At 45.8% G+C, this 27,065-nt stretch overlaps 2 protein-coding genes across 3 annotated transcripts in view; both read right to left on the reverse strand.

The window, feature by feature from the left end:
• Positions 1–6,185, reverse strand: part of irs4b (insulin receptor substrate 4b) — a 26,989-nt gene extending 20,804 nt beyond the window's left edge. Inside the window, exon 1 of the mRNA XM_085806340.1 lies at positions 1,442–6,185. Within this exon, the coding sequence (XP_085662466.1) occupies positions 1,442–5,921 (4,480 nt within the window). The 5' untranslated portion in view covers positions 5,922–6,185. The remainder of the gene's footprint in view (positions 1–1,441) is intronic.
• An 8,756-nt stretch (positions 6,186–14,941) lies between these two features.
• Positions 14,942–26,436, reverse strand: gc2 (guanylyl cyclase 2). 2 transcript variants are annotated; one of them, XM_085806255.1, is made up of 25 exons: positions 26,107–26,436; positions 24,964–25,368; positions 24,652–24,780; positions 24,112–24,291; positions 23,876–23,993; positions 23,487–23,788; positions 23,276–23,407; positions 23,082–23,185; positions 22,884–23,002; positions 22,439–22,523; positions 22,174–22,270; positions 21,948–22,070; positions 21,507–21,587; positions 21,250–21,426; positions 21,013–21,169; positions 20,775–20,924; positions 20,508–20,656; positions 20,236–20,399; positions 19,827–20,019; positions 19,572–19,746; positions 19,255–19,353; positions 18,558–18,652; positions 18,375–18,460; positions 17,945–18,045; positions 14,942–15,206 (listed from the first exon to the last, which is right to left on the reverse strand). In XM_085806255.1, the coding sequence occupies exons 2-24, from the start codon at positions 25,294–25,296 to the stop codon at positions 17,946–17,948; spliced, it is 3,348 nt and encodes a 1,115-aa protein (XP_085662381.1). In that variant the 5' UTR covers positions 25,297–25,368; positions 26,107–26,436; the 3' UTR covers positions 14,942–15,206; position 17,945. The 2 variants fall into 2 exon arrangements, with proteins under 2 accessions (XP_085662381.1, XP_085662380.1); XM_085806254.1 differs by lacking the exon at positions 17,945–18,045.
• Between the last annotated feature and the right edge of the window lie 629 nt (positions 26,437–27,065).

Here is a 27,065-nt window from a genome sequence, read left to right on the forward strand (position 1 = left end):
TCATTCATGATCCTCACACACATTGTGGCCTGACACCTGTAATGGCAGATTCAAGGTTTTTGAGTTGTCTTTTCCATGTTTCACTAGTTCGCAAGATTCGCAAGAAAATGAAAAACTTACTTGCACCGTCTCAAATTTTAGGGGCAAAATGTCCACATTTAGGGGCAGATTGGAGCCCTGATGTGCAACCAGTAAATTTGCTGTTTTTGTTATGTTTTGTAACACTGACGAAACTCAAAAACTCTGTAACCTGTCATTACAGGTGTCAGGTCAATGTGTGTGAGGATCATGAATGAAAAGGAAAGGTGAATATTTGCTTTGCAAGTCAGGACTCCAGACTAACTCTAACTTTTTTGTTAAATAGGAGCACAGTGTCCCACAGCTCAAAACTTTAGGAGCACATGCAGAAACTTTAGGGGTGCACACAGTAAACCAACTTGCAAGGCGAATATTCACATTTCCTTTTCATTCATGATCCTCAAACACATTGGACTGACACCTGCAATGACAGATTACAGAGTTTTTGAGTTGTCCCTTCCACATTTCACAAGTGTAAAAAAACCAAAAACAGCAAACTTCCTGATTGCACATGCGCAAGTAGATGAAAAATGTATTTGCACGTCTCAAATTTAACGTCTCAAACCCTAAAAGAGACGGTGTAAGTACATTTTTCATCTACTTGCGCATCTGCAACCAGGAAGTTTGCTGTTTTTTTGCTGCTGTTTTTTTACACTAGTGAAATGTGGAAGAGGCGACTCAAAGAATCTGTAACCTGTCATTACAGGTGTCAGGTCAATGTGTTTGAGGATCATGAATGAAAAGGAAATGTGAATATTCGCCTTGCAGGTCGGTTTACAGTGTGCACCCCTAAAGTTTCTGCATGTGCTCCTAAAGTTTTAAGTTGTGGGACACTGTGCACCTATTTAAAAAAAAGTTAGAGTTAGTCTGGAGCCGTGACTTGCAAAGCAAATATTCACCTTTCCTTTTCATTCAGGATCCTCACACACATTGATCTGACACCTTTAATGACAGATTCAAGGTTTTCGGGTCGCCCCTTCCATGTTTCACCACTGTATAATAAAAAAGCAAATTTAATGGTTGCTTACTTGCACCGTCTCTAATTTTAGGGGCAAAATGTCCACATTTAGGGGCATCCTGCAACCAGTAAATTTTCTGTTTTTTTGTTTGTTTTGGTGAAACGTGGAAGGGACGACTCAAAGAACGTGGAATCTGTCATTACAGGTGTCAGACCACAATGTGTTTGAGGATCATGAATGAAAAGGAAATGTGAATATTCGCCTTGCAGGTCGGTTTACAGTGTGCACCCCTAAAGTTTCTCCTTGTGCTCCTAAAGTTTTAAGTTGGAGGAAACTGAGCTGTTAGTAAAAAGAAAAGTTAGTCTGGATCCCTGCAAACACGATTATGAAGAACTCACACTCACCCTTATTTGTTGCGGTGACTCCATCAGATTTGGTGAAGTCGATACTGGCGTAGGCGCCGTTCTCCGGCAGAGGCACCGTCCCCACTGCTGCCGCCGCCGAGCTCACGTTGCTGCTACCGGCTCCCGGCGTCACGGCGGCTCCCATGTTGCTCCCGTCGTCCCGCAGCTCCAAGGCAATGTAGTTCAGGCCGTTCTGGTAGCCCACAGACATGTTTCTGCACATTCGACTGGCACCTGCTCCCGTGGAGGTCCCGGCGCCGGCGGCGTTGGTGTTGGCGGCGCCCATCTCCATGGCTCGTGTCGGAGCGTGGTGAGCCGGCGAGTCCCCGAGACCCTCCACGGACATCCACACGCTGTCGAAGGACGCCGAGCTGGCCCATCTGGAAGCCTGACCCTCCGTTAGGTAAGATCCGTTGGGGGCTGCGGTGCTCGCCAGCGTGGCGTGGGGGGCTGCGGACGAGGAGGAGCCGCCGCCGCCACCGAGACCTCCTCCAGACGGGGTCGAATTGGTGGAGGAGGTGGAGGAGAACGTCTCCGAGCTGTGTCTCCTCCTGCCCTGGGGGTCGGCTCGGACCACCTTAGGCTCCAGCAGCTGCTGCGTCAGCGTCGTTGGCGGCAGCGGCGGCGGTGCCCGACCGCCCGGACTCGACGGGGGGAGGGGCGGCGGGGAGATGGACGACGGGGAGGCGGCGGCGTGGCCGTAGCGCCCCTCTATCACACAGAGGTGCTGCAGCATCGCCGTGGGGCTCGTTTGCGTCCGCTCGCCTCTGCTGAGGTTGAACGTCATGTCCGTGTAGTCGTCCCCGCCCATCGACCTCCAGTGACCCCCGGCGGTGGCGGGGGAAGCCAGCGCCGCGGCGTTACTCGCCAGTGGTCGGATGTAGCTGGGCGGGTTCCACGGGGCGACGAGGCTCGGCCGCGGCGACGACGCCGACGCCTGGTGGTTCTTACCCAGACATCCGGCGCCGTCCTGCAGATCCGCCGCCGCCACCTCCACGCTCATGTAGTCCTGGTGCGTTTGCGTTTGTAGCTGCGGCGAGGAGTGGCGGGGGTCACCGGACGCCATGGAAGGCGTTTCGTCTTGAGCAGAGTGCGGGTAGGCGGGGGGCTGCTGTTGGTGGGGGTAGTGATCGCCAAACTCGATGTTGATGTACTCGCCGGGGCTGGACGGCCCCTCCCGCTCCGACGGGCCCCCGGCAGCGATAGAAGTCGAGGTGCCCGCGGACGCTGTGGTGGGCTCGCTAACCCGCAGCGGGCCGTGGAAACTCCTCCGACCGAGCGGGAGGCGGTTTGGCCTCACGATGCGCCGGTCGGCCATCGCCGCCGCGGTCGTGTGGTGAGCTCCGTAAGGCGGGGGTGGGTGAGAGGGGGTGGAGGAGGCGGCACTACTTCCTGCCCCGACCCTCCTCTCCGGTGTCGACATGACGGACGAATACACCGGCTTGGCAGGAGAACTCATGGGAACGTACTCGCCGTACTCCTTCTCGTCCCGCTCTCTGGTCGGGGCTTTGTAGGAGCGAGGGAGCGAGAAATACGGGCTGTAAGACTTTGGCGTGCTCTCAGGTGTCCCCGGTGTGTAATACCCGCCGCCGCCGCCGCTCCCTTCGTTTGACAGCTTGCGTCCGCCGCCACCGCCGCCGCTGTACGACATGTCCATATACTCCCCGTTCTCCGGTCTCTCTGCTATACTGTCGCTCCCGCTGGCGCCGGCCAAACTGGAGCTGCTGTGCGGGCTGAGGGACGCCTGCACCGGGGAGGGGGAGGTACCGCCGCCGCCCGGGAGCATCATCATGTAACCGTGGGAGTCTGTGGAGGACTGCGACTGGAGGTGGGGGTGCGCCGAGCGGGCGGACAACGCCGGGCTGTGGAACTGCGGCGAGTGGGAGACGTGATGCTGCGAGTAGGGGCTGGGTTGCATAGGCATGTAGTCGGGGGGCGTGTCCCGCGGCGACGCAGCCACGCCGCACATCATGGGCATGTAGCCGCTGTCTTCCTTGGCGGAGAGGGAGGAGGAGGAGAGGGGGGAGGGGCGCTCGCCGCCGCCGGCCTCGGTCCGGGACAGCGTGGAGGGACGGCTCTGCTGGCTGTGCTCGGAGCAGGAGCTGTAGTCGGAGCGGAGCGAGGAGGAGGAGGAGGACGGACCGCCGCGGAGCAGCCCGCTCCCGAACGGCAACGCCACGTCCGACCCCTCCTCCAACGAGAAGTTGGTTTGCGTCATCTTCTGGTAGACCGCCACTCCAGAGCCGCCGGTCGCCCCGCCGCCGGGTCTGGTGAACGAGTGCGTCCTCCTCCGCAACGACGAAGAAGAAAAGCGCTCGTCTTCCGTCGTTGATGTGCTCTCGTCCCGTGGCGTGTCGCCGCCGCTGTTGTTTCCGGAACCGCCGGTGCCGAACACCTCGCGGTTCCAGCCCATCGCCATGTAGTCGTTGAGGCAGTTCTCCTCTCGGATCGGCGGCGTGTTGCCCAGCGAGTCCGGCGTGTTGCTGCGCACCCGGAAGTACCGGAAGTCGCCGGGGCTGGAGCCGTACTCGTCGGAGGAGTTGAAGCCGCCGTCGGACGGCGAGCCGCAGATGGAGGCGCTCGACGGGCGGGTGAGGGTGTCGGAGACGGAGCCGTGGCCGCTGCTGGAGGAGACGCTCACCGGGCTCGTGGTCGAGGGGAAGTGGGAGACGGGGAGCGAGGCGGAGCGGGCGTGGTAGGTGGACGCCGACCCCGGGATGGCTCTGACGTAGCGGCCACCACCGCCCGTGCTCGTGCCGGCGTTTCCCGTGGCGACGCCGCTTCCGCTTCCGCCGCTGCTGATGATGCTGCCGCTACCGACTCCGCCCCCGTCCGGGCGACCGTGATGCGCCCGCGCCGAGTTGAGGTGGACCAGACTTCCTGTGGCGGAGCGGAACGGCCGGTTCATCGTCCCCTCGCCCTCGCTGGACGTCCTGAAGCGGTAGCCGCTCGCCCCGGAGCTCTTGCTCGACGGCGGCGTCCCCACGACCGACTCCGTCCGGGACCGCCGCTGCAGTCCGGTCTGGCTCGGAGGCAGGTTGCCGAGGTGACGCCGCGTGGTGATGAAGGGCATCGGGTTCGAGCCCGACGACTGGCTCTTGCTCCTCGGGCGAAACTCGGCGAAGGCCTTCAGCGCCTTCATGGTCTCCAGGATGGTTTCGTGCATGTTCTGCGCCACAACGGAGTCGTCGACCTGCATCCAGATCTCGCCGGGCCCGATGGAGGACGACCGGCCGACCTCGATGAAGAAGAAGCTCTCCGAGTGTCCGCATCGCCGGATGTTCATCAGCTGGAGGTTCACGCAGGGCGTTTCAGAGTTCAGCTTTACGAGGTGTATGGTTTTGGTGGAGAGGCAGAGCCGGTAGACGCCCGTGAGGTTTTTAGTTTGACCCAGTCCTTTCGGTTTCACGTTCACCTGCCAGACCTCCTTGAACACGGTGCCGGGGGTAACCGTGCCGTACCCATCGTCCAGGTCATCTGAATCCAAGTGCCCTTTTTTGCCCTCGCTCATCAGCTCGCTGACAGCCACGTACCAGTCCTCTTGCTCCTGCTCGTTTTCAGCCACGATGGCAAAGTACTCGTCCTTGGTATAAAGAGCAATGAGGTGTTTGTTTTTGGAATCCGCCCTTTTGTTCACCGTGAAGCACTGGTAGAGGTAAATAACCCTTTTCGGGGGAGAAGGGGCCACGGCTACGGCGGCCGAGGAGGAGGATGAGGAGGCAGCAGCAGCAGCAGCAGCGGCAGCAGCAGCAGCAGCGGATCTCAGGCTGTTTCTGAATTTCTTCTCGCTGTCGTAGTACTCCAGGCGGCTCGGCCCCAGGTGGCTGGCAGCACGCAGCACGAAAAACCTCTTGTGTCCGTGTTTCTGCTTTCTCAAATAGCCACATTTGCGAATATCATCCACAACGTCCGAGGTATTGGCGGCGACGACGTTCACAGCCGCGTATACATGGCTGCTGTTGCTGGCGCTGCTGCTGCTGGCGACGGCAGCCGAGGAGGAGGAGGAGGAGGCAGAGGAGTCCTCGGCCGTGTGACTGTGTACCTGGCTGAGAGACGACGAGGAGGAGGAGGAGGCTTTCCTACCCGGAGACTCTGCGATGTTTTCCCCGGAAAGCTGCTGCTGCGGAGCGAGCTGGTAGTGATGCTGCTGCTGCTGCTGCTGCTGCTGCTGTTGTTGTTGATCCTTTGGCGGGTGATGGTAGCTGAGGTGGTGGTGGTGGTGATGGTGGAGGTGGTTAGAGGGCGGTAAATGTTGATGGAAACGAGAGGAGCCGCTTCCTCCTCCTCCACCTCCTCCTCCTGCTGCTGTTCCTCCTGCTCCGCCGCCGATATTAATTAACGGGGAAGGGGTTTCCCCGACCGAGCCGCCGCCGCCGCCACCGTCTCCGTTAGCGGTGCTGCTGGCGGCCGCAGCAGCAGCAGCAGACTCAACCATCAACATCGCTGCCTTACCTTCCTGGTAATTCGTGAAATTTGCCATCAGAGAAGAGAGAGAAGAGTAGCTACAATCAAAGGTCACTTTACTAGCGAGCTAATCCGAGCGGACCAGCCGGGCTAGACCCCATCATCATCCTTGTGTTTTTGTTTTTTTGTTTTCCTGAAGAAGCTCCGTAGTCCGGCGGCGGCGGCGGCAGCAGCAGCGGCGGCGGAGCTAGGCCAGCTAACGGTTGACTCGCACGGCTCAGATTTGCAATCCTTCCTCCACTACTGGACCGGCTTTGTTATTCCGCCTCCCCCCCCGCTTAAAAAAAAGCAAAAAGAAAAAAAAAAAAAAAAAAAAAAAAAACGAGCCCCCCTTCTGCTTCTTTTTTGTGCCGTTTCAGCGTAATTATTCCAGTGCGGGCTTGCTTCCTTTCTTCTTTCTTTTCTTTTCCCCTCCTCTCTCCTTCACGAAATGAAGCCTACCGTGTGCAACATGACCACGCTCGGCCGTGTTTTCTATAATCGGGAGGATCCGGCGGCGGCTAGCTCGGTTAGCAATCCGCTGCTACTCGCTTCTCCGCCTGTACACATCTCTACGGGCCAGAGCACAAACAACACATGACCCTCTGCGTCACCGGCCGAAGGGGAGGGACCGAGGGTCGAACGCGGCCTCTGATTGGCTCGTCATGTTTGAGTGGCAGCCGCCGACGGGGCGTCTGGACCAATGGGAGCGCGGGGATGATTAGTGCTTTTTTGCGTCAATAGCCCTGTGAGCCAATCGCGCTGCAAGAAGTGTTTTATTTTTTAATTTTTTTTTTTACTGAAGTTAAAAATAGGCGGGGGGGCTTATCTGGAGTCTGTTGTCAGGGGGCTCGCGGCGGCTGTTCAGACGGAGAAAACTGTTCCCAGACCTGTAGACAAAAGTCAAAGAGCCGCCCAGAGTCTTCTCCCTGTCGCTGTGGGGCAGACACAAGGCATGGGTCAAATTTTACATTATGTATTTTTTCTTACATTCTTTCTTTTTTATGTTAGACCTCATTATTAAACCCTATTTAAACATTAAAGCATTTTTTTTACAGGGCTCACTACCTTGGCATCATTTTTTTACCCTCAAAATGACTCTTTGTTTTTCTTTCTCTCCCTTTTTTTTTTAAGAGAATGGAGCAACCAATAGCCTAATAACTTGAAACATAACAAATGACTTCTGAAATTGAGTTATCAAAACAGTAATTTCATTTTTGCTACTTTTAAAAGGAGTAGCATAATCAGTTTAAATATTAAACATTTAATATTACAATTTCTTGACTTATTAATTGTTTTTGTTTTTGTTTTTTTATTGTGATGAGGGTTGAAGAGGTGTCTGGCACACTGCTTTTCATTGGATTGAGCGTACACAGTACCTTTATGACAATAATATAACTAAACTAAAATACTTTTCCAGAGTACTTTGCTCAACACTGCTTCTTGATCCTTGTTTTTCAACATGCATAATATGTTTGAGAAGAAATCTTTGTTGTTTTATCTGTAATTTTAAGACTAGTTGTACTACATTTAGTGATTTGCATAATCTCCCTTACCTGGACTTTAGGTCACAAGAACCTTTTAGTTCCTGAAAAGAAAGTTTCAGGAACTAAAAGTCCAAGGAACGTTTTGTGGAAAAGCATTTATCCAAGTACAAATATATAAATATAAGTGTTTTGTTTGTTTTAAAATTTCCATTAAATGCTGCTTCTACACTTATTCATAATATTAAAAAAAATTGACCATAATGATAACACAGGCTGGGAAAAGATTTGAGATACACATAAAAAGGGAGATGCAGAATAATTAAGGCAATATAAACAACAAAAAATGACAGAAACAATATATATAGCCTATTAAAACTGAATGCAGTTTACAGTAGCCTATATCAATGAATACAACTAGATTTGGTCAAATACATAAAAATTAATTATTAGAAGCACATCAAGGATGTCAACCGGCTCAAATCTACTTTTTCCTCATAACTTTACACAACAGTCATTTTGTTTATTGAGTTTTTCTGTATTGTGAAAACTCTGATCTAAATACTCACATCACTGGTAAAAGTACAGAATGTTTTGTAAGGATCTTTATCTTCAGTTCTTTACTGTAATCTAATCTTTAAGAGCATACCATGACTGTCTCAAAGTTGTCCATGTAAATTGTTGTTATCTTTAGTGATTCAAACTATTTTGTCGGAGAAATACAGAAAATAACAGGATTACCCTTTGAAATTTTGAATAGTAAAAGTTCAAAAATGCCTCTCACCTCGTCACCAGATACTAGATCCTGTGTTCTTCTCCGATGATTAACAAATCATCTCCATCTGCAGATGAAAACCGAGGATCCAAACTTTAAGTGATGCTGCGGGAGCTCTCTCTCTCTCTCTCAGTCTCTCTCTCAGTCTCTGGACCTCTTGCCTGCAGGGCCTGAGGTTTACTAAAACACATTGCTTCTCCAGTCATGTGAGAACCCACTGGTGAGTTTGGGCACCGGCCAACTACAGTGTCAGCAAGGGTCAAGCCAGCTGGGGTGACCTCACACAGCCTACATCCTCCGGCCTAAAGCTTTTGGCACAGGTGGTGGATTCAGATTGTTTCATCTGCCATCCACCACACCACACCCCCCCTCTAATCTCTGAGAGTGATATTAAGTTGTTTTTTTTTTAAATGTTTTGTTTTGTTACATGTGGCACTAAACTCTTATTATAAAAGTATGCAGCGCTGCATGGTTCAAGCCCTGGCACTGATTTCCACAGGAACCTGGCTGGAGTAATTGAGGAGGACTCCCCCCTGTTTGCTCTGGGGAGGTATCTGTGATCTTCCACTCCGCGGAGAATGCAACGCTTGGCTTTCCGAGCCTCTACTACAGTTTGCATGCAACAATTTGCTGGAGCCCTTTTATCCCAAACACCTTTCAGTATCATGAGCGGGATCATGTGTAGTGCAGCTGGCCCCAGTGGGACTCGTAGCCTTACATCTCTGGCAGAGTTGTAGCCGTGGAGCTATGCACGACCACCACCTGTCTGTGTCTGCATGTGAATCTGTCACTGTAAATAAGAAAGACCTAAAGAGTCATCTACTGTCCATGTACATAAATGCTGCGTATAATTAGAACAACTTAATTTTTGTACATTTTTGAAAGACGTTATCCAAGACTTGTGTAGGCTAAGCTAGGTTAACATCAAGTTCTTTGGTCTGGAAAACACATATCTGACTAACCTAAGTCCTATTGTATAGATACAACATAAGACTATAGCCTCGTCTTTTATAGCCTACATGTAGAAACAAATTTTAAATATGCTGATTTAACAAGCCAGTCAACTTTAGCCTGGCTCCAGACCGCCAAATTGCTGCTACATGCTAACTTTGAAGTGGTTAGTTATTTTGCCAGCTAACAGCTATTTCTGCTGGTGGGAAACAGATCACACAATCAAAGCTTTGCCCTTCTTCTCTATTACAATTCAGATGCATAATATCACACTCCACAATTAATCCACAATATTTCTATTTTAACTTTGAAGGCAGCTCAGATAGCTAGCTTGTAGCTACCCACAACTTAACAACAACAAAAAACCTACACAGACAAAATGCTAGCTGCTAGAAGAAAAGAGTCTATGACTCTATGTCAACTGAGAGTAAATGTTTATGGGCTGAAAACGTTTCAAACCACCAAACAAACAAACAAACAAACAAAACTCTGCATTGACAAAAGCCAGGCGAGATATGATGAAGCTACATTAGCTTACAAGCTCAAACTGGTATTTACACGTTCAAACCCCAGGTTACTCTCAAACAAACAGGTGATTAGCTTTTTATTCTGAAAAGTTAAATAAGACATAGCCTACCGTATTTGGAGTAAGGTGAAGCCAGCAAGCCAGCTGGCAAAAAGTTGGGGAGCATATCTATATGCTCCCCAACTTTTTGCTAGCTGGCTTGCTGGAAATGAGCGGTTGGACTGAGCCGTCGAAATCGCTCAGTGAGAAATGAGCCGTCGAAATGAGCCGTCGGACTTTTGGACAGTCGGACTGATGTGATTGACGTCAGCTTTTCAAAGGAAGCCCGGTTCTGCTAACCTCCTTCTGACATGAGACCACAGGCCCATGAAAAGACCTCCAACCTTTCATCTGGCTAAGCTCAACTCAGGTGGCCTTTAACCTTTTACCCTGTTCCTCTATCTCTTTTTTAAAGCAGGCGTGTTTCAGATTCTGCAGAAATCTAATAACTTACCACTGAAATTCTTCAGAATATCAAATTCTGTTGATCTTCCTCAACCACCAGTGCAACGCTCCTTAGGGTCAAAATCTGAAAATTGTTCTGCGACACATGCATTTCTGCTGAGTAGTTTTCCAGATAATAGGTGTGGTTACTCGGCTTCTTAGTAAAACAAGCTGCTTTCTCATGAGAATTTTGATGCAGCCACATGCATGTGTATGTGTGCGTGTGTTTAACCGTGTTTGTGTGTGTGCATCGGTCCCAGAAACTCGTAGCCACTGTGTATGCTTAATGATGCAAATTCTTGCCAGTGTTTTCACATGGGGTCATTCATTTGGTTGATGTGCATCGGTGCTTTGGGCTATGATTGACGTCAGCTGTCTGCAGACACTGCAAAGGAGGCAAACGGATTCTTCCATTGAAGAATGATGTAGCCTATAGGCTAGGCTACATCAGTCTGACTGCCCAAAAGTCTGACGGCTCATTTCTCCGACTACCCATTCTACAGTGTTAAGGTTAGGTTTAGGGTAAGGTTAAGGGTTAGGGCTACTTAAGTCGGAGAAATGGGAGGTCGGACTAATGGATGCAAAAATAAAGAAATGTATGGTCGGAGAAATGGGTAGTCGGACAGACGTCATGCGCCCCAAAAAGTTACAGCTCACTACCGTGACTAAACATATCCTTGGCTTATTTATTTTCTGCAGACATATGGAAATGAAAATGATATTAAATAAAATATATGTAAAAAAATAACATAAAATTGATGGTGGAGTCAAACTTGTAAAGTTATGTGGATTTAGCAAAGACTCCTCCTGTAGTAGGCTACTTAACACAAAAGCTCAAAACAGTGTGTAGCTAACCACTTAACCTCTTGTATCAGCTTGTTTCTCTTTCCCTTTCTTTCACCTCTTAAGCCTCTTGTTACGTAAAGACGCAACAGCACTGGGACAGCCAGAATACCACGGCTCCAGTCTCATTTACAGTAAAGGCCGGCTACCAGTCGAGCCGACAAGCAACCCAACCCTTCCCTGGGGAAGTATCAGCTGCTTTTCAAAGGAAGCCCGGTTCTGCTAACCTCCTTCTGACATGAGACCACAGGCCCATGAAAAGACCTCCAACCTTTCATCTGGCTAACTCTGCTTCAGCTCAGCTCAACTCAGGTGGCCTTTAACCTTTTACCCTGTTCCTCTATCTCTTTTTTAAAGGAGGCGTGTTTCAGATTCTGCAGAAATCGAATAACTTACCACTGAAATTCTTCAGAATATCAAATTCTGTTGATCTTCCTCAACCACCAGCGCAACACAATTAGCTTGGGGTCAAAATCTGAAAATTGTTCTGCGACACATGCATTTCTGCTGAGTAGTTTTCCAGATAATAGGTGTGGTTACTCGGCTTCTTAGTAAAACAAGCTGCTTTCTGGTGATTTCATGAGAATTTTGGTGCAGCCACATGCATTTATGGTTGTGTGTATGTGTGTGTTTAACCGTGTTTGTGTGTGTGAATCGGTCCCAGAAACTCGTAGCCACTGTGTATGCTTAATGATGCAAATTCTTGCCTGTGTTTTCACATGGGGTCATTCATTTGGTTGATGTGCATCGGTGCTTTGGACAATGATTGACGTCAGCTGTCTGCAGACACTGCAAAGGAGGCAAACGGATTCTTCTCAGTTTATCCTAATGGAAGACAACACAAGTCCAAACCAACGCCAGAATCTAGAAATTCAAATGTTACTTGAATTTCAAGTACAAGAACTTTTCCATAAGTTTCTATTCACCACCTTATCAGCTGTTAAGGTCGGCCAGTGTTATTAGTCAAAGGTTCGATATTCCAGTTTTTTGTTATTAATTCCTGTGTTCACATAAGAAATCAAGGCCCAGGAAGTATTCCAGCATAAAAGATGTATCAGGAAATATATTCGGGATGGGCTGTTAATCAGTGGCCATATTAACCTGTGAGGTTACAGTATCTAAAACAGTAAATGATGATTCAGTTTTCACAATAACAACCGAATAATATTTACCTTTTGTAACGATTCTATTATTGATGCTTGTTTTGTTCATCTGTCATCTGCCCCATGTTTCTACCATCTTTTTCAATCAACTTCCACTCTCTTTCCATCGACCTCCTCCTGTTTCTCCTTATCGACCATCACCGTTGAACAGCGCTCTCTGCTGGTCTGGATTCAGCGTTACAGTAAAAACCTCTGCCGCTATTGTACTTGCAACAAAGGAGCAGAGCCAACAAAGCTGAAACACACACACAGGAAACACAAAGGAAAGCATGCTTCCCTTTGTTACTCACTCAGTCTGTTATTTCAGAACAAGCACAGTTGCGACACTGCTGCTGCTGCTGCTGCTGCTGCTGTTGTTGACATTGCAATTTAAACAGACACAGACAGTGTATTTAAACAACTGAAGACAAATGATAAAAATTAAGAAGGCTTCAGTTGCTGCACTGTTTCTGTCATCACCAACATTCAAACAAATATAATTTACAGTCTGACTCTGACCTCTGCACTGTGGGTGGTACTGACTGTATATAGAGTTCTTTATATACAGTCCAGAGTTCACATTTCTGCCTGTTTCATCACAAGCACTTTAGTGAAAAGTGGAAATAAACATAAACTAAGAAAATTTGAACCTTTCATCTTCTTTGGGATTTTGTTGATGAGAAATGTTATGCATAACATTGTGGGGGAAAATATACTGATGTGGTTATAACACAGTTGAATTTTAGACTAAACTAAAAAGTTGGGTGTGCATACTGCTTTTTAAATGTAGGTATAGCTTGGATTATGATTTCATTAATTATATTAATAGACTTTCTTTTAAAAACTTACTTTACTTACTTTTTGGTCCCTGCCCTTGCAAATCAATTCATCAAAAGCAAATCAACTATACAGATGTTGGGAACATAACGTGCCTTGATACCTGTGTGTGTGTGTGTGTGGGCATCTGTACAGAAAGAGTGAGGTGAACTGACTGCCCTCAGTTTGTGGACACACACTACACTACACACACACACACACACACACACACACTGAGTGAGGATCATTGAGGATTATCCCGCAGAGCCTCCATGATGCCATCTGTAGCTTCAACAAACTGTGTTTCCCCCGTGGACACTAGAGGGCGCTGTGGGCCGTGTTTTCAAATCAACTGCAGGATGAAGCGTCAAACTAAAGTCTTTGCAATGATTTCCAGAGTTTTTTTTTAAATGTTCAGGAGACAGAAATAACACACTCTACATACTCCGCTACTGATGACAAAAATCTGATTATTCCTCATCCATGTTCAGGTTAAATAAACAATAAACTCACTAAACTGAACTGCCTGACTGACTCTAAGTTGAATAAACCTCAGAAGTGACCAACACAATCAAACATGTCCACCTACAGATTTATAGCGGCTCTTTACAAGATGTCTATGCAAAAATAACACCGGCATTTGACCAGTTCGCTCTCACTACACTGCAAAAACTCAAAATCTTACCAACAACATTTGTCTTATTTAGTCAAAATGTCATTTCTAGTCAAAACAAATCTCATTATACTTAAAATAAGACTCATCATATAAAAAATAGCTTGTTTTTAAGACACTTTTTACTTCTTTCAAGCATATTTTTACTTGAAATAAGTAGAAAAATCTGATAGTGGAGCAAGTTTTTCTTTCTTATTACAAGCACAAACAACTTGCTTTCACTGGCAGATTTTTCTACTTATTTCAAGTGAAGATTTGTTTGAAACAAGTGAAAATTATCTAAAAAGAAGTACATTTTAAGGTGATGAGTCTTATTTTAAGTGGAAAGAGACTAGAAATTAGACAAATATTCTTGGAAAGATATTGAGTTTTTGCAGTGTACAACACTACATCCAGCTTCACGTCTAAGAAGAATGGACAGGTTTTAGATGACTACTTGACTTTTCTGAAAGACTTATTACAGCATGAAAAACTGATTGATCCAGATGGACAGATGTGAACTACAGCAGGCTGAATAGACGGAACTAAAAAAAACTAAAGAACATCTGTAATCTTGAGTAGGCTGTTTGTGATGAAACAATGAAAAGACAGACAGATATAGAGTTTCCCCGACACAACACAACACAACACAAACATACAGACAGGATAGAGAAGGAAGTGAAGACGGCCATATTTCCTCTTTTTCCTCCACCTCTCTGCTTCCTTCTCCTCCTCTCCTCAAACAGAGGAGGTGAAGGAGGAGGAGGTGAACCAGAGATTAGCTGCGCTCCTCGGCTGCTGACTGTCAGATCCCTGCTTTGCTGAGTCACCACCTCACAGCCTCTATACATAGCTCCACACTGGACCTCATATCCTCAGCTCAAAGCTGTTAATGCACACACACTTACACACATACAAACACATAAACACACACACGGTCAATACTATAATCTGAACTAACACTTTCACTACCTCTTTTCTGCTACTATTAACTCTGCAAAATACTGAGGTAAAGTCGTCCACAAGCAAATGTAGTAAGTGTGCATATATGTAAATATAACATATGCAATATATACTTATATAAGAACTATAAACAATTATAAATGAAAGCTATTAGAAAGTGTAATGCTTAGGCTACATAGAAGTACATCCATCCCAAAACCTATATGTTGATATGATAAAAAGTAGAGACCTTTTACTACATAATCTAATATAATAAAATGTATAAACATATAGGATTTGCGTATGTATATTGTTTTAATACGTTTCATATATGAATGAAATATATAGCAATAACATAGTAGTATATACAAATTAATCATATAGATATTTGATGTATATATACAAATATAACCAGAGTATTTAAATATACAGTATATCTCCACATATGTAGATGATAATGTTTATGTGCGTGTATCCGTGGTATCTGTATATAGATGTCATATATTATATTGCTGTGTGACAGTCCAGTCTTATTGTGAAAATCCAGTCCAGTGTAACGGTGGACCACAGGTCGGTGGTCAGTGGTGCGACAACATGACGTTTCCCTCTTCTTCGGTGGAGTAGAGCTGAGCCACGACACGGACCGTAGAGATCTTCTTCACCGCCTTGTGAAACGCTTGCTTCATGTCCTTAGGCTCCAGCAGGGTGCTGAGGAGGGGGGGTCAGGGAGGGAGAGAGGGGTGGAAAGATGGACACAATATTAACGTAAAATGGGAAATTAAAAGTGCTATTCTAAGACAGGGAAGAAAAAGGATTTATCTCCACAATAGCTCAACGTTTTGAGAAATACAAGTTAGTTAAGCTAGTGTCTGATTAGTTTAGCTTAGCATATTATGCTAGCCCCGGCTCTGTCAAAAAATAATTATAAAACCTTGTTATTGCTTCATTGTGTTGCTACACAAACGTATGAACTCCCTACAGAGTCAGACCAGCTGTTTTATGAATTATTAATGACTCTTCTTATCTAACTCTCTGGCAGAGAGAAAAGGGAGATCGTCTCCCAAAGTATAAAAACATGACAACAAATCTGCAGAGAGAGAAAGACAGCAGCTGTGTGTCCCCGATACAGAATAGCAAGTTTAGAGGTAGACGAATGATTGAGACAACAGTTTCATAACAAAGTCCATTTAGATGTGCAGATGTTTAATTGTATCTGTCTTGAACTTGTTGACTTATTGACCAATTGATGGTTATTAAAACATCCAAGGAACGATCAAGATCTTGTGATCGAAAGGTCCTGAAAAGACAGGCTGGTCCTCGTGATGTAGGCCTAACTATGTTTCAGAGATGACGACTATAAAATATAATGGTTGAATAGAACAAGTTTTGCACAGTGGCTGCACATATTGCAAAACCTGGGACAACCATATAAAAGGGACACTGGGGAGTCCCTTTTATATTTGAGTCTATTAGGATGAAAAGACCCAACATGTGGCATTAAATGATGTTTACTGTGCAACTAACACAGAATCATGTTTTATCTTCCATTAAACATCTGCATCCACTGTGATTTTAGCTTGTGTTTCCTTTGCAGACCTGATGAAGATCAACAAACATCTTTAATGCCACAGCAGAGGAACGTGTTGCACCTGGTAATCAAAGTGGATCTTTTAAAGTCTGATAGATGAGTTATTACACTAATTTTATGACCCAGAGTGGGCTCAAATTCAATTTTCTTTTCTGTACACCTTTAAACATCAGAAGAAACACAATGACATTTCAGCCCAGGTCCACCACTGTCGACTCACATCGCTGCTGTCAGACGAAAAACCTGCTTTGGTCAAATTTTCACTATTTAACACTCTTATTTCACACTTTTATTTCTTTAAAGGGATAGTTCAGCCAAAATTCAGATTTCACTCATTTTCTACTCACACTCATGTCAACTAAGGGCTGGGAGAAGTTTCAGAGTCCTCCGTGCCTTCTCTCACTTTTCTTCGTCCAAAAAGACACACCAAAAAACATCCAAATACCTCCATAGTGCTCGTCTGTAATGTCCCTCTTGTACTGAAGCCCCGCCATGAGAAATTGTTCCGAAAAAAATTAAATAAGTCTATATTTCAAGCTTGTTTGTAGCGGCGTGATTTGCACTGACACCGGTGGAGCCGTGAACTGAGCCACTGGGAGCTTCCGCTACAAACAAGCTTAAAATATAGACTTATTTAATTTTTTTCGGAACAATTTCTCATGTTGGGGCTTCCATACAAGAGGGGCATTACAGACGAGCAGTATGGAGGTATTTGGATGGTTTTTGGTGTGTCTTTTTGGGTGACGAAAAGTGAGCTCCGTTCGCTACCGTCATGTGGACATGCAGTGCTGCGCGGAGCCCCGCTGTAACTCAGAGAAGCCACGGAGGACTCTGAATCTTCTCCCAACCCTTAAGCCTGGTTTATGCTTCTGCGTCGCGGCGACACAGACGCCTACGCGGACCCTACGCCGTAGCCTGACGTGCACCTCCAAAAAATCCTGACTACGTGACGCGAACCACAAAGACTGTGATGGGTCGGCTCAGAACGTCAGTGTGGTAATTCACCCGTTCAGCCTCGACTGGTCAGACAGACCACCTCCGCAAACGTCTTCTCCGTCACCTGCGCTTCAACATTTGCAATAAAAGCGTTTGTTTTTCAGTTGCCATTGTTTACTGTGACCGGAAGCAACGCTTCGAATGCTCAACGACGGCGTCGAGTCTACGCCGTATGTCCGCCGTCGCCGCAACGCAGAAGCATAAACCAGGCTTTAGTCGACATGAGGGTGAGTAGAAAATGAGTGAAATTTGAATTTTGGCTGAACTATCCCTTTAAGAACTTGTAAAGTAGAAGAACTGAGTTTTTGTTTTAGTGACAAATAATTCAAAATAGTGGTTTCCCCCCTCCTGATAAGGATAAAATCCCCACGTCCCTCACTTGAACTGTGTCTCGATATCACAGCTTTTTTTATTTGCATTTATTTCTATTGTTGAACAGAAACATGACCCACTCAGGAAAACCTGAAAAATCTGCAAGAAGCTGCAGCCTTTGCAACTTTGCTAAAATCCAGAGATATTGACATTTATTTACAGTATTCACTTTGAAACAGTGAATGTCCAGGTGTCTGTAATATTTAAAACGAACAAAAAAACCAAACAACAACACCTAAAATAAGAAAATACTTTAAAGAGACACTGCACTGCACACTATAACTCTACCTTTGACCATCTGCTTCTATACAATTTCCTCCTCAGCTCTGAGCAGGTCATGTTCAAGATGCAACTAAATGCAAACAAACTGCGTTGACATCTTGAGACAGTTCACGCTAACGCTAGTCCCCAAACTGTGTTTGCCAAAGGACGAGTCATGTTGCCAACCAAGCCAGTAATGTTATACATTTTTTATAATGCATAACATTACCTCAGTTTTTCTTCTTTGCAAGTTGTTCCTTTTGTTGTTGCTCGGCTTTCCGTTTCTTGGACTGGTTTATCTCGGCCATCTGCAGCCCGTGGGCCATTTGCCTGTTGGGATGAAGTAAACAGTTTGAATTCAGCAAATGTGCACACACACACACACACACACACACACACACACACACACACACACACACACACACTGCTCTCTGCAATCAATAAACTAGATTAGCCAGAAGGTGATTGCCAATGTAGAGGTCCATAGTTTTACACTGGAGATAATGGAGGTAGAGTCTGATGTTGAGGTCGGAATATCAACCGTGAGGATCCAACCAGAAGGCCACAAACATTGACAGAGTGTAAGAGTAGCTCTGTTAAATCCAAACAAGCAGGTGGTACTGCTTCTGGAGATCAAGAGTCAGGTAAGTCGTTCTTACCCGGGCTTGAGTTCTGGAGGAACAGGCATTGGTTTGGTGAATCCATCTCTACCCACGAGCCAGTAGGTCTCCTCTACTCCTTTTCCCTGAGAAAGAGAGAGAGAGGAAACACACACTGAGGTGCTTCATGTCTTCATCATCTGGTCATCCTGTTGAAATCCCGTCCCTGACAGAAGGTCGTACCTTAACTTCTGTCCTGCCTCGTAGTTCCACCTTGTAGCCCAGATTCATCTCCCGCAGGACCTTCACTGTGCTCTCGTGGACGTGGATCCTTTGGGCTTCAGAGCAGAAACAGATGGATGTCATCATCATGTCATGGAGGTTGGCAAGTAGCAAGGAAAAGCAGTCAGAGAGACACCAACAATCATTTGGCTCTAAATACACAACAAGACTCCAAATTTAAACAAATCCAGAATTCACCAAATCTTAATTATGATTTAAAATAAAACCTGGTTGTGAGATCAAATAATTCATGGCAAATTATTATTATTATCAATGATAAAACTTGAGTTAAAGAGGAACTATGCATGTGCATTTGTTTAAAACAAAGCTGGCAAAAAATCAATACATTGAGCGGTGGATAACGTTATATAGTAGTAGTCGTCATAAACAAAAGATTGCGGGTTCTGGAGCGTGTTTGTGTCGCGGTGTGCAGAGACAAGTGCTGGGACACCGGGGCGGCAGCCAGGTACTACACTGATGTTGCAAGGTTGGATTTCAGCCATGAGACGCCAGGCGGAAGGCAGAGAGCCTCCGTTCTCACTCGTAACAGTTCACAAGACATGTCATCACAATTACTCCGGAGCTTTTTTATTAGGGTAAATGTAGCATAGGCTCTGGAAAAATCCTGCATAGTTTCTCTTTAATGTCCATAACTTACGCATCCCGCCAGACTCCATACGAGAGGCAGTGGTCACTGTGTCTCCAAACAGACAGTAGCGAGGCATGGTCAGACCCACCACACCTGCTACACATGGACCTACAACACAAGAGGTTTGGTTTTAGGGTATCTATTATTTTGTATATCTGTAAATTAGTATTCTCTGAAGCTGCATGATCAACTCATTTAGCCATTAGCGATGTATTTTGACCTCCTTTTGACAGACTAATTGGTCTGGGAATTCTACAAAGTCCACCTTTATGCAAATGGACATGGATTATAGGCCTAATTCAAATGCTAGCTAAGCTATCAGTCACCTGTGTGCAGTCCTATGCGTATCCTGACAGGAACATCAGGCATGTGTCTCATTTTGAAAGTTCCCACAGCGCTCAGGATGTCGAGAGCCATGTTGGCTATTTCTGCAGCATGGCGGTTACCGTTAGGGACGGGAACCCCAGATGCCACCATGTAAGCGTCACCTATCGTCTCCACCTGGGGAAGATTAAAACAGAGTTAGCAACAAGATTAAATGCAGATCACTGAACTGAATAAAACATAAAAGAAGCGGGCACCTTGTAGACGTCGTGGTTTCCTATGATGGCGTCGAAAATCGTGTAGAGGTCGTTGAGCAGGTCGACCACCTCGATGGGTTCGCTGTTGGCTGAGATGGTGGTGAAGCCGACGATGTCGCTGAAATAAAGCGACACGTGGTCGAAATACTCCGGCTCCACTGTGCCGCCAACCTTCAAAGCCTCAGCCACAGACCTGAAGGGAAGAAGAGGAAGATAAGATAAGATAAGAAGACTTTATAATCTAATGGTTTAAAACACAGTGGAAACAGGGAACAAGGAACAAGGAACAAGGAACAAGGAACACAAAATGTGTTGTCTAAAGATGATCACAGTGGCTCAATGAAACATAACTCACAATGGTGAAGCAGTTTTTCTAAATCACAGTATCACGGTGCTAAGGTGAACTCACGGAGGTAACATCTGTGTCAGCAGCTTCTCAGTCTTCTGCTTCTCGATCTCCAGCTCCTCCGTTCGCTCCCTGATCAACTCCTCCAGGTTTGATGAGTACTGCTCCAGCATCCTCAACATGGAGTCAATGATGTTGGTCTTCTTCCCTTTGTTGATGTTCTTAAACTAAGGTAAGACAGTGGACACTTTTCAGTCCAATAAGCTACAACCACCCAGTTTGTCAGTTTTGTACAAGGCCTTGATCAACCTCTGGGGTTTTTGCAGTCGTCCTACCTGGTCAAAGATCTCTTCAAAGGTGGGCCTCTTATCCGGTTGTTCGTTCCAGCACTGTTTCATCAGCTGGATGCACTCTAATGGAGCGTAGTCTGGACTGACCACAGGCCGACAAAGAGGAGGAGGCTTACAGAGCTTCTCTATGATGTCTACAACACAGAGAAACAGCAGCTGTTTAGGTTGTGAAAGCAGTTTAGCTGTAGGGAAGGTAGGAAGGAAGGAAGTTGAACTTTCAATGCTACTACGGAGACAGTTTGGACTTCTTACCTTCAGCCGAGTGGTCCAGCATGCAGAATGGAGGTCCTCTAACCACCACCTCCTGCATGATGATGGCAAAACTGAACACGTCACCAGGCAGCGTCCCGAAAAGACCCGCCTGCCCGGTCCTCAGGACCTCTGGAGCCGTCCACAGCAGCTCTAGGAGACACCAAACATTCATTACTTTGCTTCTGGAGTGAGTGAAACTGAGAAAGACCCTGGTTCGTATTCTGATCTGTCCTCTCACCATCTGCAGGTGGTTCAATGTAGGGGAAGCGCTGAGACTCCAGGACCTCGTTGTAGCCGTAGTCTGTGACCTTCAGGACGAAGCGGCCATCGACCACACAGTTACGAGACTTCAGCCGAGTGTGGGACACCCCGCGATGGTGAAGGTACTTCATACCCTGGGAAGGACAACAAACAGTTCAGATTGTTTTAAGAAACGTTAGTTCACCTTTTTAATAGTGAACTAATGTATGTTAACCTTAATCAGATCCAGCAGCAGGGACGACTTGAACATCCAGTCCAGCTTGACATCTTCGTTCAGCAGCAGGTCCTCCAGACTTCCTCTGGAGCAGAACTCCGTTACGATGGCGAACACACCGCAATCGTGAAAGAAGCCCAGGAAGGGGTTGACGTTCTCATGACGCATGTCCCTCATCTGCAGGATTCATAATGTTAATAATTCATTAAAACCGAAATGATATATCTGCTTCGTCTCACTGCAGCAACATCACGCACCAGTTCAAACACATCACTGGTTTTGGGGTTGATTCTGCTGAACGTCCCATCAGGAAGCCTCTTGAGCCACGCCCAGTCACCCTGTAGAGAGGGAATGCCAAAGAAACACAGTTAGCCATGTTAAGAAACATCTTCTTTCTTGTCTTCCCAAGATACTAAACTGATTAAGTGCCAGCAAACCCTCGATTCAGCTATAATGAGTCAGGACATTATCATCTTAGATCTGGATTTTAATGACTTTACTGCTGCAGTTACATAAGACAGAGTGGACAGGCGTTGCTTTCTTAAGTATAACAAACCAGAAGTTAAACACCACCTTTGAGTTTTGTCTAAAGGCAGCTGGGCCTTGCATTTTAGCTACTGGGCTGTTTTTCCAAATAGGAAAGGACAGTAATAATGTGTTATACATTATACACTTTATGTTAGATCGACTTGCATCACCTCATAAATAACAACGTTGGTATTCTCATAGGTGGCCGGGGACAGTGTGGAGACTGGTGAAGCGACACTACGATCCGACACGCTCCTCATGCCACTGATTCTGCTGTCATCCATGCTCAACTTCTGCAGAGAGTTAAAATTCAGTGTGAAAAAAGAAAAAAAAAACATTTGAGTAATAAACCAACCAATTAAACGAACTTCCTGTTTGATGTCAACAGTGACCAACCTTGTTGCTAAGTGACGGGTTTATGAACGTGACATCGTCCAGAGTCAGCAAGATCTTGTTTGGACCCTTGACCATTCGAATCTGACTGATGCGTCGCCTAGGTAACAAGAGAGAAATATGGACTATGTGTTTAACTAATACTTGTAGATCAGAATCAGCTTTATATGTGGTTAGTGGAAAGAACAAACTTAATATCACACCTGTAAACGGCATTTTCAATCTATATTGGTGCTCTATAGATTTTTCAGGCCAAATGGCTTCGTACCTGATGCAGTACATCACTGCCCCACCAAAAATAGAGAAGATGATGGCCCCAATAAACATGCTGATGGTCGTGAACAAATCCACACCTGGAACAGACGAGGAAGAGTTCTGATTGGAGGTTTATAATGAATCAGAAAACACAGAAAACAAGTTCATGATCCATTGCGAAGTCTTAGGTGCACATTAAAATTGTCTCTGATTGTCCATAAAAGTGTCAACAATAAACCAAAGAAGCAACATGTATGGGTATATAGGGGTAGAACAATCACTTTGAATCTTAAATCAACTGTTTCAGAAATATAGCTTTAGAAAAAAAAAAAAATAAGTTGTGCCATTGGAGAGAATACTGGGGTAAATTGTGCCATTGATAATTGAAGTAAAACAGATAATTTTAATTTCACAAATGTTCACAACCAGACTATAGTATTTATTTGTGTTTTCCTCACCGCCGGAGCACATGACTCCAGGATTAAACCAGCAGGAGGAGTCTCTCCAGGGCCCGGAGCCTCGTGGGAAGTGGATTTCTCGACCCAGGAAGCGCACCATACCGACTTCCATGTCGATCCTGTCAACAGTCAATGTGATCGTCATTACAAGGTGAACGCAACTGTTCTCAAAACTCAAACTATAGGCTCCTTGTGTACCTGTACACTGGTCTCAGCTCGAAGGAAAGCCCATCTGTGTCCAGTATGAGGTATTCCAGCAGAGCGGCTCCAGAGCTGTTGGTTTTGATCGCATGGCTGAAACCCTGCAATGTTAATAGGCGATATAGTCAGAACTTGGCATTATCTGTTTGGTCTTTCTTGTTCAACGCTGTTACACTCCAACCGTTCAGTACCTGAAAGTCCAGGTTGCGGGTGTGTTGCGCAAGGTTGCCACCAGACATCCACTGCCCAGAGCGCCGAAGTCGATGCACCGCATGAGCCATGAAGAAGACCGAGTTGTAGATGGTCCCAAAGAGTGGAGACACCTAAAGGACACAGATTTCAGCTCAAACTGTCTTGCTTGACAGCGCACATTTATGATTCTTCCAGAGTTCAATTGATCACCTGCTCTGGCTTCAGCGTCCTCGCCACCTCCCCCATCTCCATGGCCTCTCTGTAGGCCTCGTAGAACGACGTCTTGGGTGAATCGATGGTGACGGTCAGCACGGCGTCATAGGCCCGCAGTAGTTTGCTGTTGGTCTTCAGAGCCGGATAGGAGATGTTGCGGTAAGGGAGGCTGTAGAGGAGTGTGTCGTAGGGAAGGAAGACCAGGGAGCCATCGATCATCTGCATGTCGTAGGCTGTCTCCAAAAGGAGCTTCTGGGCTGCACCTCCAATCAGCGCCGAATGCATGCAGAGGATCACAACTAGGACGAGACACAACATTGATACATCTGAAACTCTGTGATATGAGTCTGTGGAGTGGAGGGATCATGCAACAAGGTCCTCCATACCTCGAATTTCTCTCAGCTTGCGAAGCTTGGCCAGAGTTCGTCTGATGCCGTGAGGCGTGTTCTCCATAAAAGCTACCAGTCTGACCGGCAGACCATGGCTTCTCAAGGAATCAGCTACCTGGAGGGGATGGAGACAACATCAAGATCTCATTCTACGTCTCAGCATAGTGTGATTTCTTCTTTCAAATAGGTATTTTTTCAAAATAAGAGATGTGTAAACTAAAGCAAATTCAAACCTTTGTGGCCGTCTCCATCCAGATGGCTTCTGAGGAGGAGATGATGGCGGTGTGGGCCCACCTGAAGTAGTTCATGACACTGAGCAGCACCCAAGTGGGTCTTGCCATGGAGCGAGCAAAGGTCGGGTGGCTACGGACATCGTCCAACTCATAGCCAACGCAACCCCAAGGAAACAAGGCCTGGAAGAGGGAAAATATTTCACAGCAGGAAAAGACGGGACAAACAGCTACTCAGGGCCGTTGTATAGGGGAGAAAGGTGATGATAATTCTAGGGGCCCAGCGCCCAGTAGGGCCCACAAAAACCCCAGTAGTCTAATCTTTGTATGACTGAATTAAGAACCTGACTGATACTCATAGTAATGCTGCATTAGCATCAAAACAAAGTAGGCTAAATAAGAAATGATAATACATATGTAGTCTATGAAAAAAAGTGGAAAAGTCAGGGGTCAGGGACCCACTTTAGTATGCTTTCAGGGGGCCCAGAATTCCTAGCAACGGCCCTGCAGCTACTACATGTGAGCAATCATATCTTCATTTACTTTGTTCCAGCCTTTGCTCAACATTGAAGCTGCGTCGCAGTAGCCGGGGTTGACTGGTCCAATGTAGCCTGAGGCCTTGGTGTGGAAACCCACAAAGGCCTCCAAGGCCCTTGATGTCTCACATGGTTCCTGGAGAGGGAACGCCAATAGATCAGTTGAATTAATCAGTGACCCAAACCAATCACAAGCTGAGCTGCCTCTATCAATCCTTTTCATCCTATGTAGTTTGCAGGTAGGACATCAAAGTATCACCATATACTTTTTTTTTTTACAGACATAGCACTGAAAGATGGCGTAGGGTCCATTGTGTACCTGCAGCACTGCATAATCAAACGTTGCAGCGTAGGGCAGCGACGGGTCCTTGTTGATGCGGTTGACGGCGAGCTGCGCTGCCACACTGGGAAGGGCCTTAGCGAACAGAGGGTCACAGCCCCACGGTCCCACCACCCCGACCCGAAACCATGCTCCCTGGACTGAGCAGGGCAGCAAACACAGGAGAACCAAGAGGAACCTCAGGAGGCCGCGGAGGGATAGTTGGAGTGGAGGTGTGGAAGAGGAAGGAAGGATGGAAGATAAAGAGCATTGCAGCTTGCTGTCTGCTGATGTGTGAGGTATGGAGATGAAGGCACGGTGCTGCTGTCGCATCTCAAGGCTCACAGCCTCCAGAGCTCACAGGAAGCTGGAGGAAGAAGGTCTGATGGTGATGATGCTGCTTCCCTAGGAAAATCAAAGGATTCGAAGAAAAGAAGTAATATTGTACCATGACTTCTGTTGTTGGCTTCTCCGTCTTATTTTAGACTCTAGGATATTAGAGTTTCGAAAAAACACCAGAGGACCTCTCTGCTTGATGGACAAAGTTTTGCATCGAACAGTGAGAAGAACAAGGGTAGTTGATTATATACAACCAACTGGTTAAATGTAATTTAACCAAAATCATTATCATGCAGAAACACTGTCACTGGCTCAGTCGGCTGTAACAGGATTATCAGATAAGACGCTGTCATATCGGCACAGTGTCATAATCCCTGTGTAAAAGTCTCACTATGAATATGCACAAGGGGATATATTATTATAATATATGTACAAATATTAAGATATACATTTGTTATATACATTTTGTAAATTAATATTTTAAAAGTATCAATGTTTTTTTTATATTGGTCCATTACGATTTGTTATATGGTTGCAACACAACTATATATGTTAATGATATATACATAATCCATATTTGCAAGTTTATAAAGCAACATAATATAATAAAAAAATATGTTGTCTCTCATTAATTTTCACATTGTGGGAAACTGTCTGAGACTTCTGGACACTAAACTTTATAGTATCAGCATATGATGACAGGGTTTTGAATGGAAATATATATCTATATGCCCACAACATCAGCATGTATGTATCAACACATATATTTCTATGGGCTGAACATTTGATCAAGTTTTTTCTTACCATGCATGGATGAGATGAACCTGTCTTTCTCCCTCTGCAGCAAAGCAAAAGTTTCATCACTTCTCCTTTTGTTCACATCCAAAATATAAGTCTTCAAATTACTTCCTCACACTCGGGAGCCAACATAGTGACAATACATCTCAAGACGGTTCAGAACCCATCCCTGTGTGTGTGTGTGTGTGTGTGTGTGTGTGTGATGACCTAGAACAGGTGTGTGACCTGTCCTGTCAGATTATATCAAATCCAATCAGGACCTTCGCATCAGTCAGGCATATTGACTGAGGAAGTGAGAGTGATGACCATGATAATTAATATCATCACCATCAATATATTAACCTTTTATAGCAGATACAGCAATAACACAGGATATATTATTTTAAATATATATGTAACATGTAACAAATATATGTAACAATATATGTGTACATTTTATTTTATTATTTTATGTTTAAGTATATAATTTTACAATAAAAAAGTCAGAAAAATAAACACATAAATATCTATAACACCACCTTTTAAACTAACATATTTGAGAAGTCCTGCAGCATTTAGCATCTTTGTCTGCTGAATGCTAAAGATCATGTAAGCTCTGAAACAGCCACTTTATGGACCTTGAGGTAATATTCATCCATAAAGACTTAAAAAGGTATTTTTTGAATGAATAAATAATAAATCTGTTCCTCAGGTTACATGTTTCATTGTCTTTTCCTCCTCAATGCGCTGTAGCACCTCAGCTCTAACACTAACCCTGCTCTTCTATAATAAACTGCACAGGTTTTATCCTCCACCACCAGAGGGCAGCACATAACATAAACACAAACCAGCTTCTTCTACCGGTCTCTGTACAGGAAACAGTTCTGCAGCGTTTTATGGAGTTTTCTAGAAATATTTCTACGTCACAAAGCAGAGCTAAATGAGTGAGTGGGTGCCTCCTTCAAGTTCAGACCGTTACCATGGTC

This window comes from Trachurus japonicus, chromosome 18, assembly GCF_045865225.1.
Source record: "Trachurus japonicus isolate A0001 chromosome 18, Traja_1.0".
In the NCBI taxonomy this organism is placed as follows: domain Eukaryota; kingdom Metazoa; phylum Chordata; class Actinopteri; order Carangiformes; family Carangidae; genus Trachurus; species Trachurus japonicus.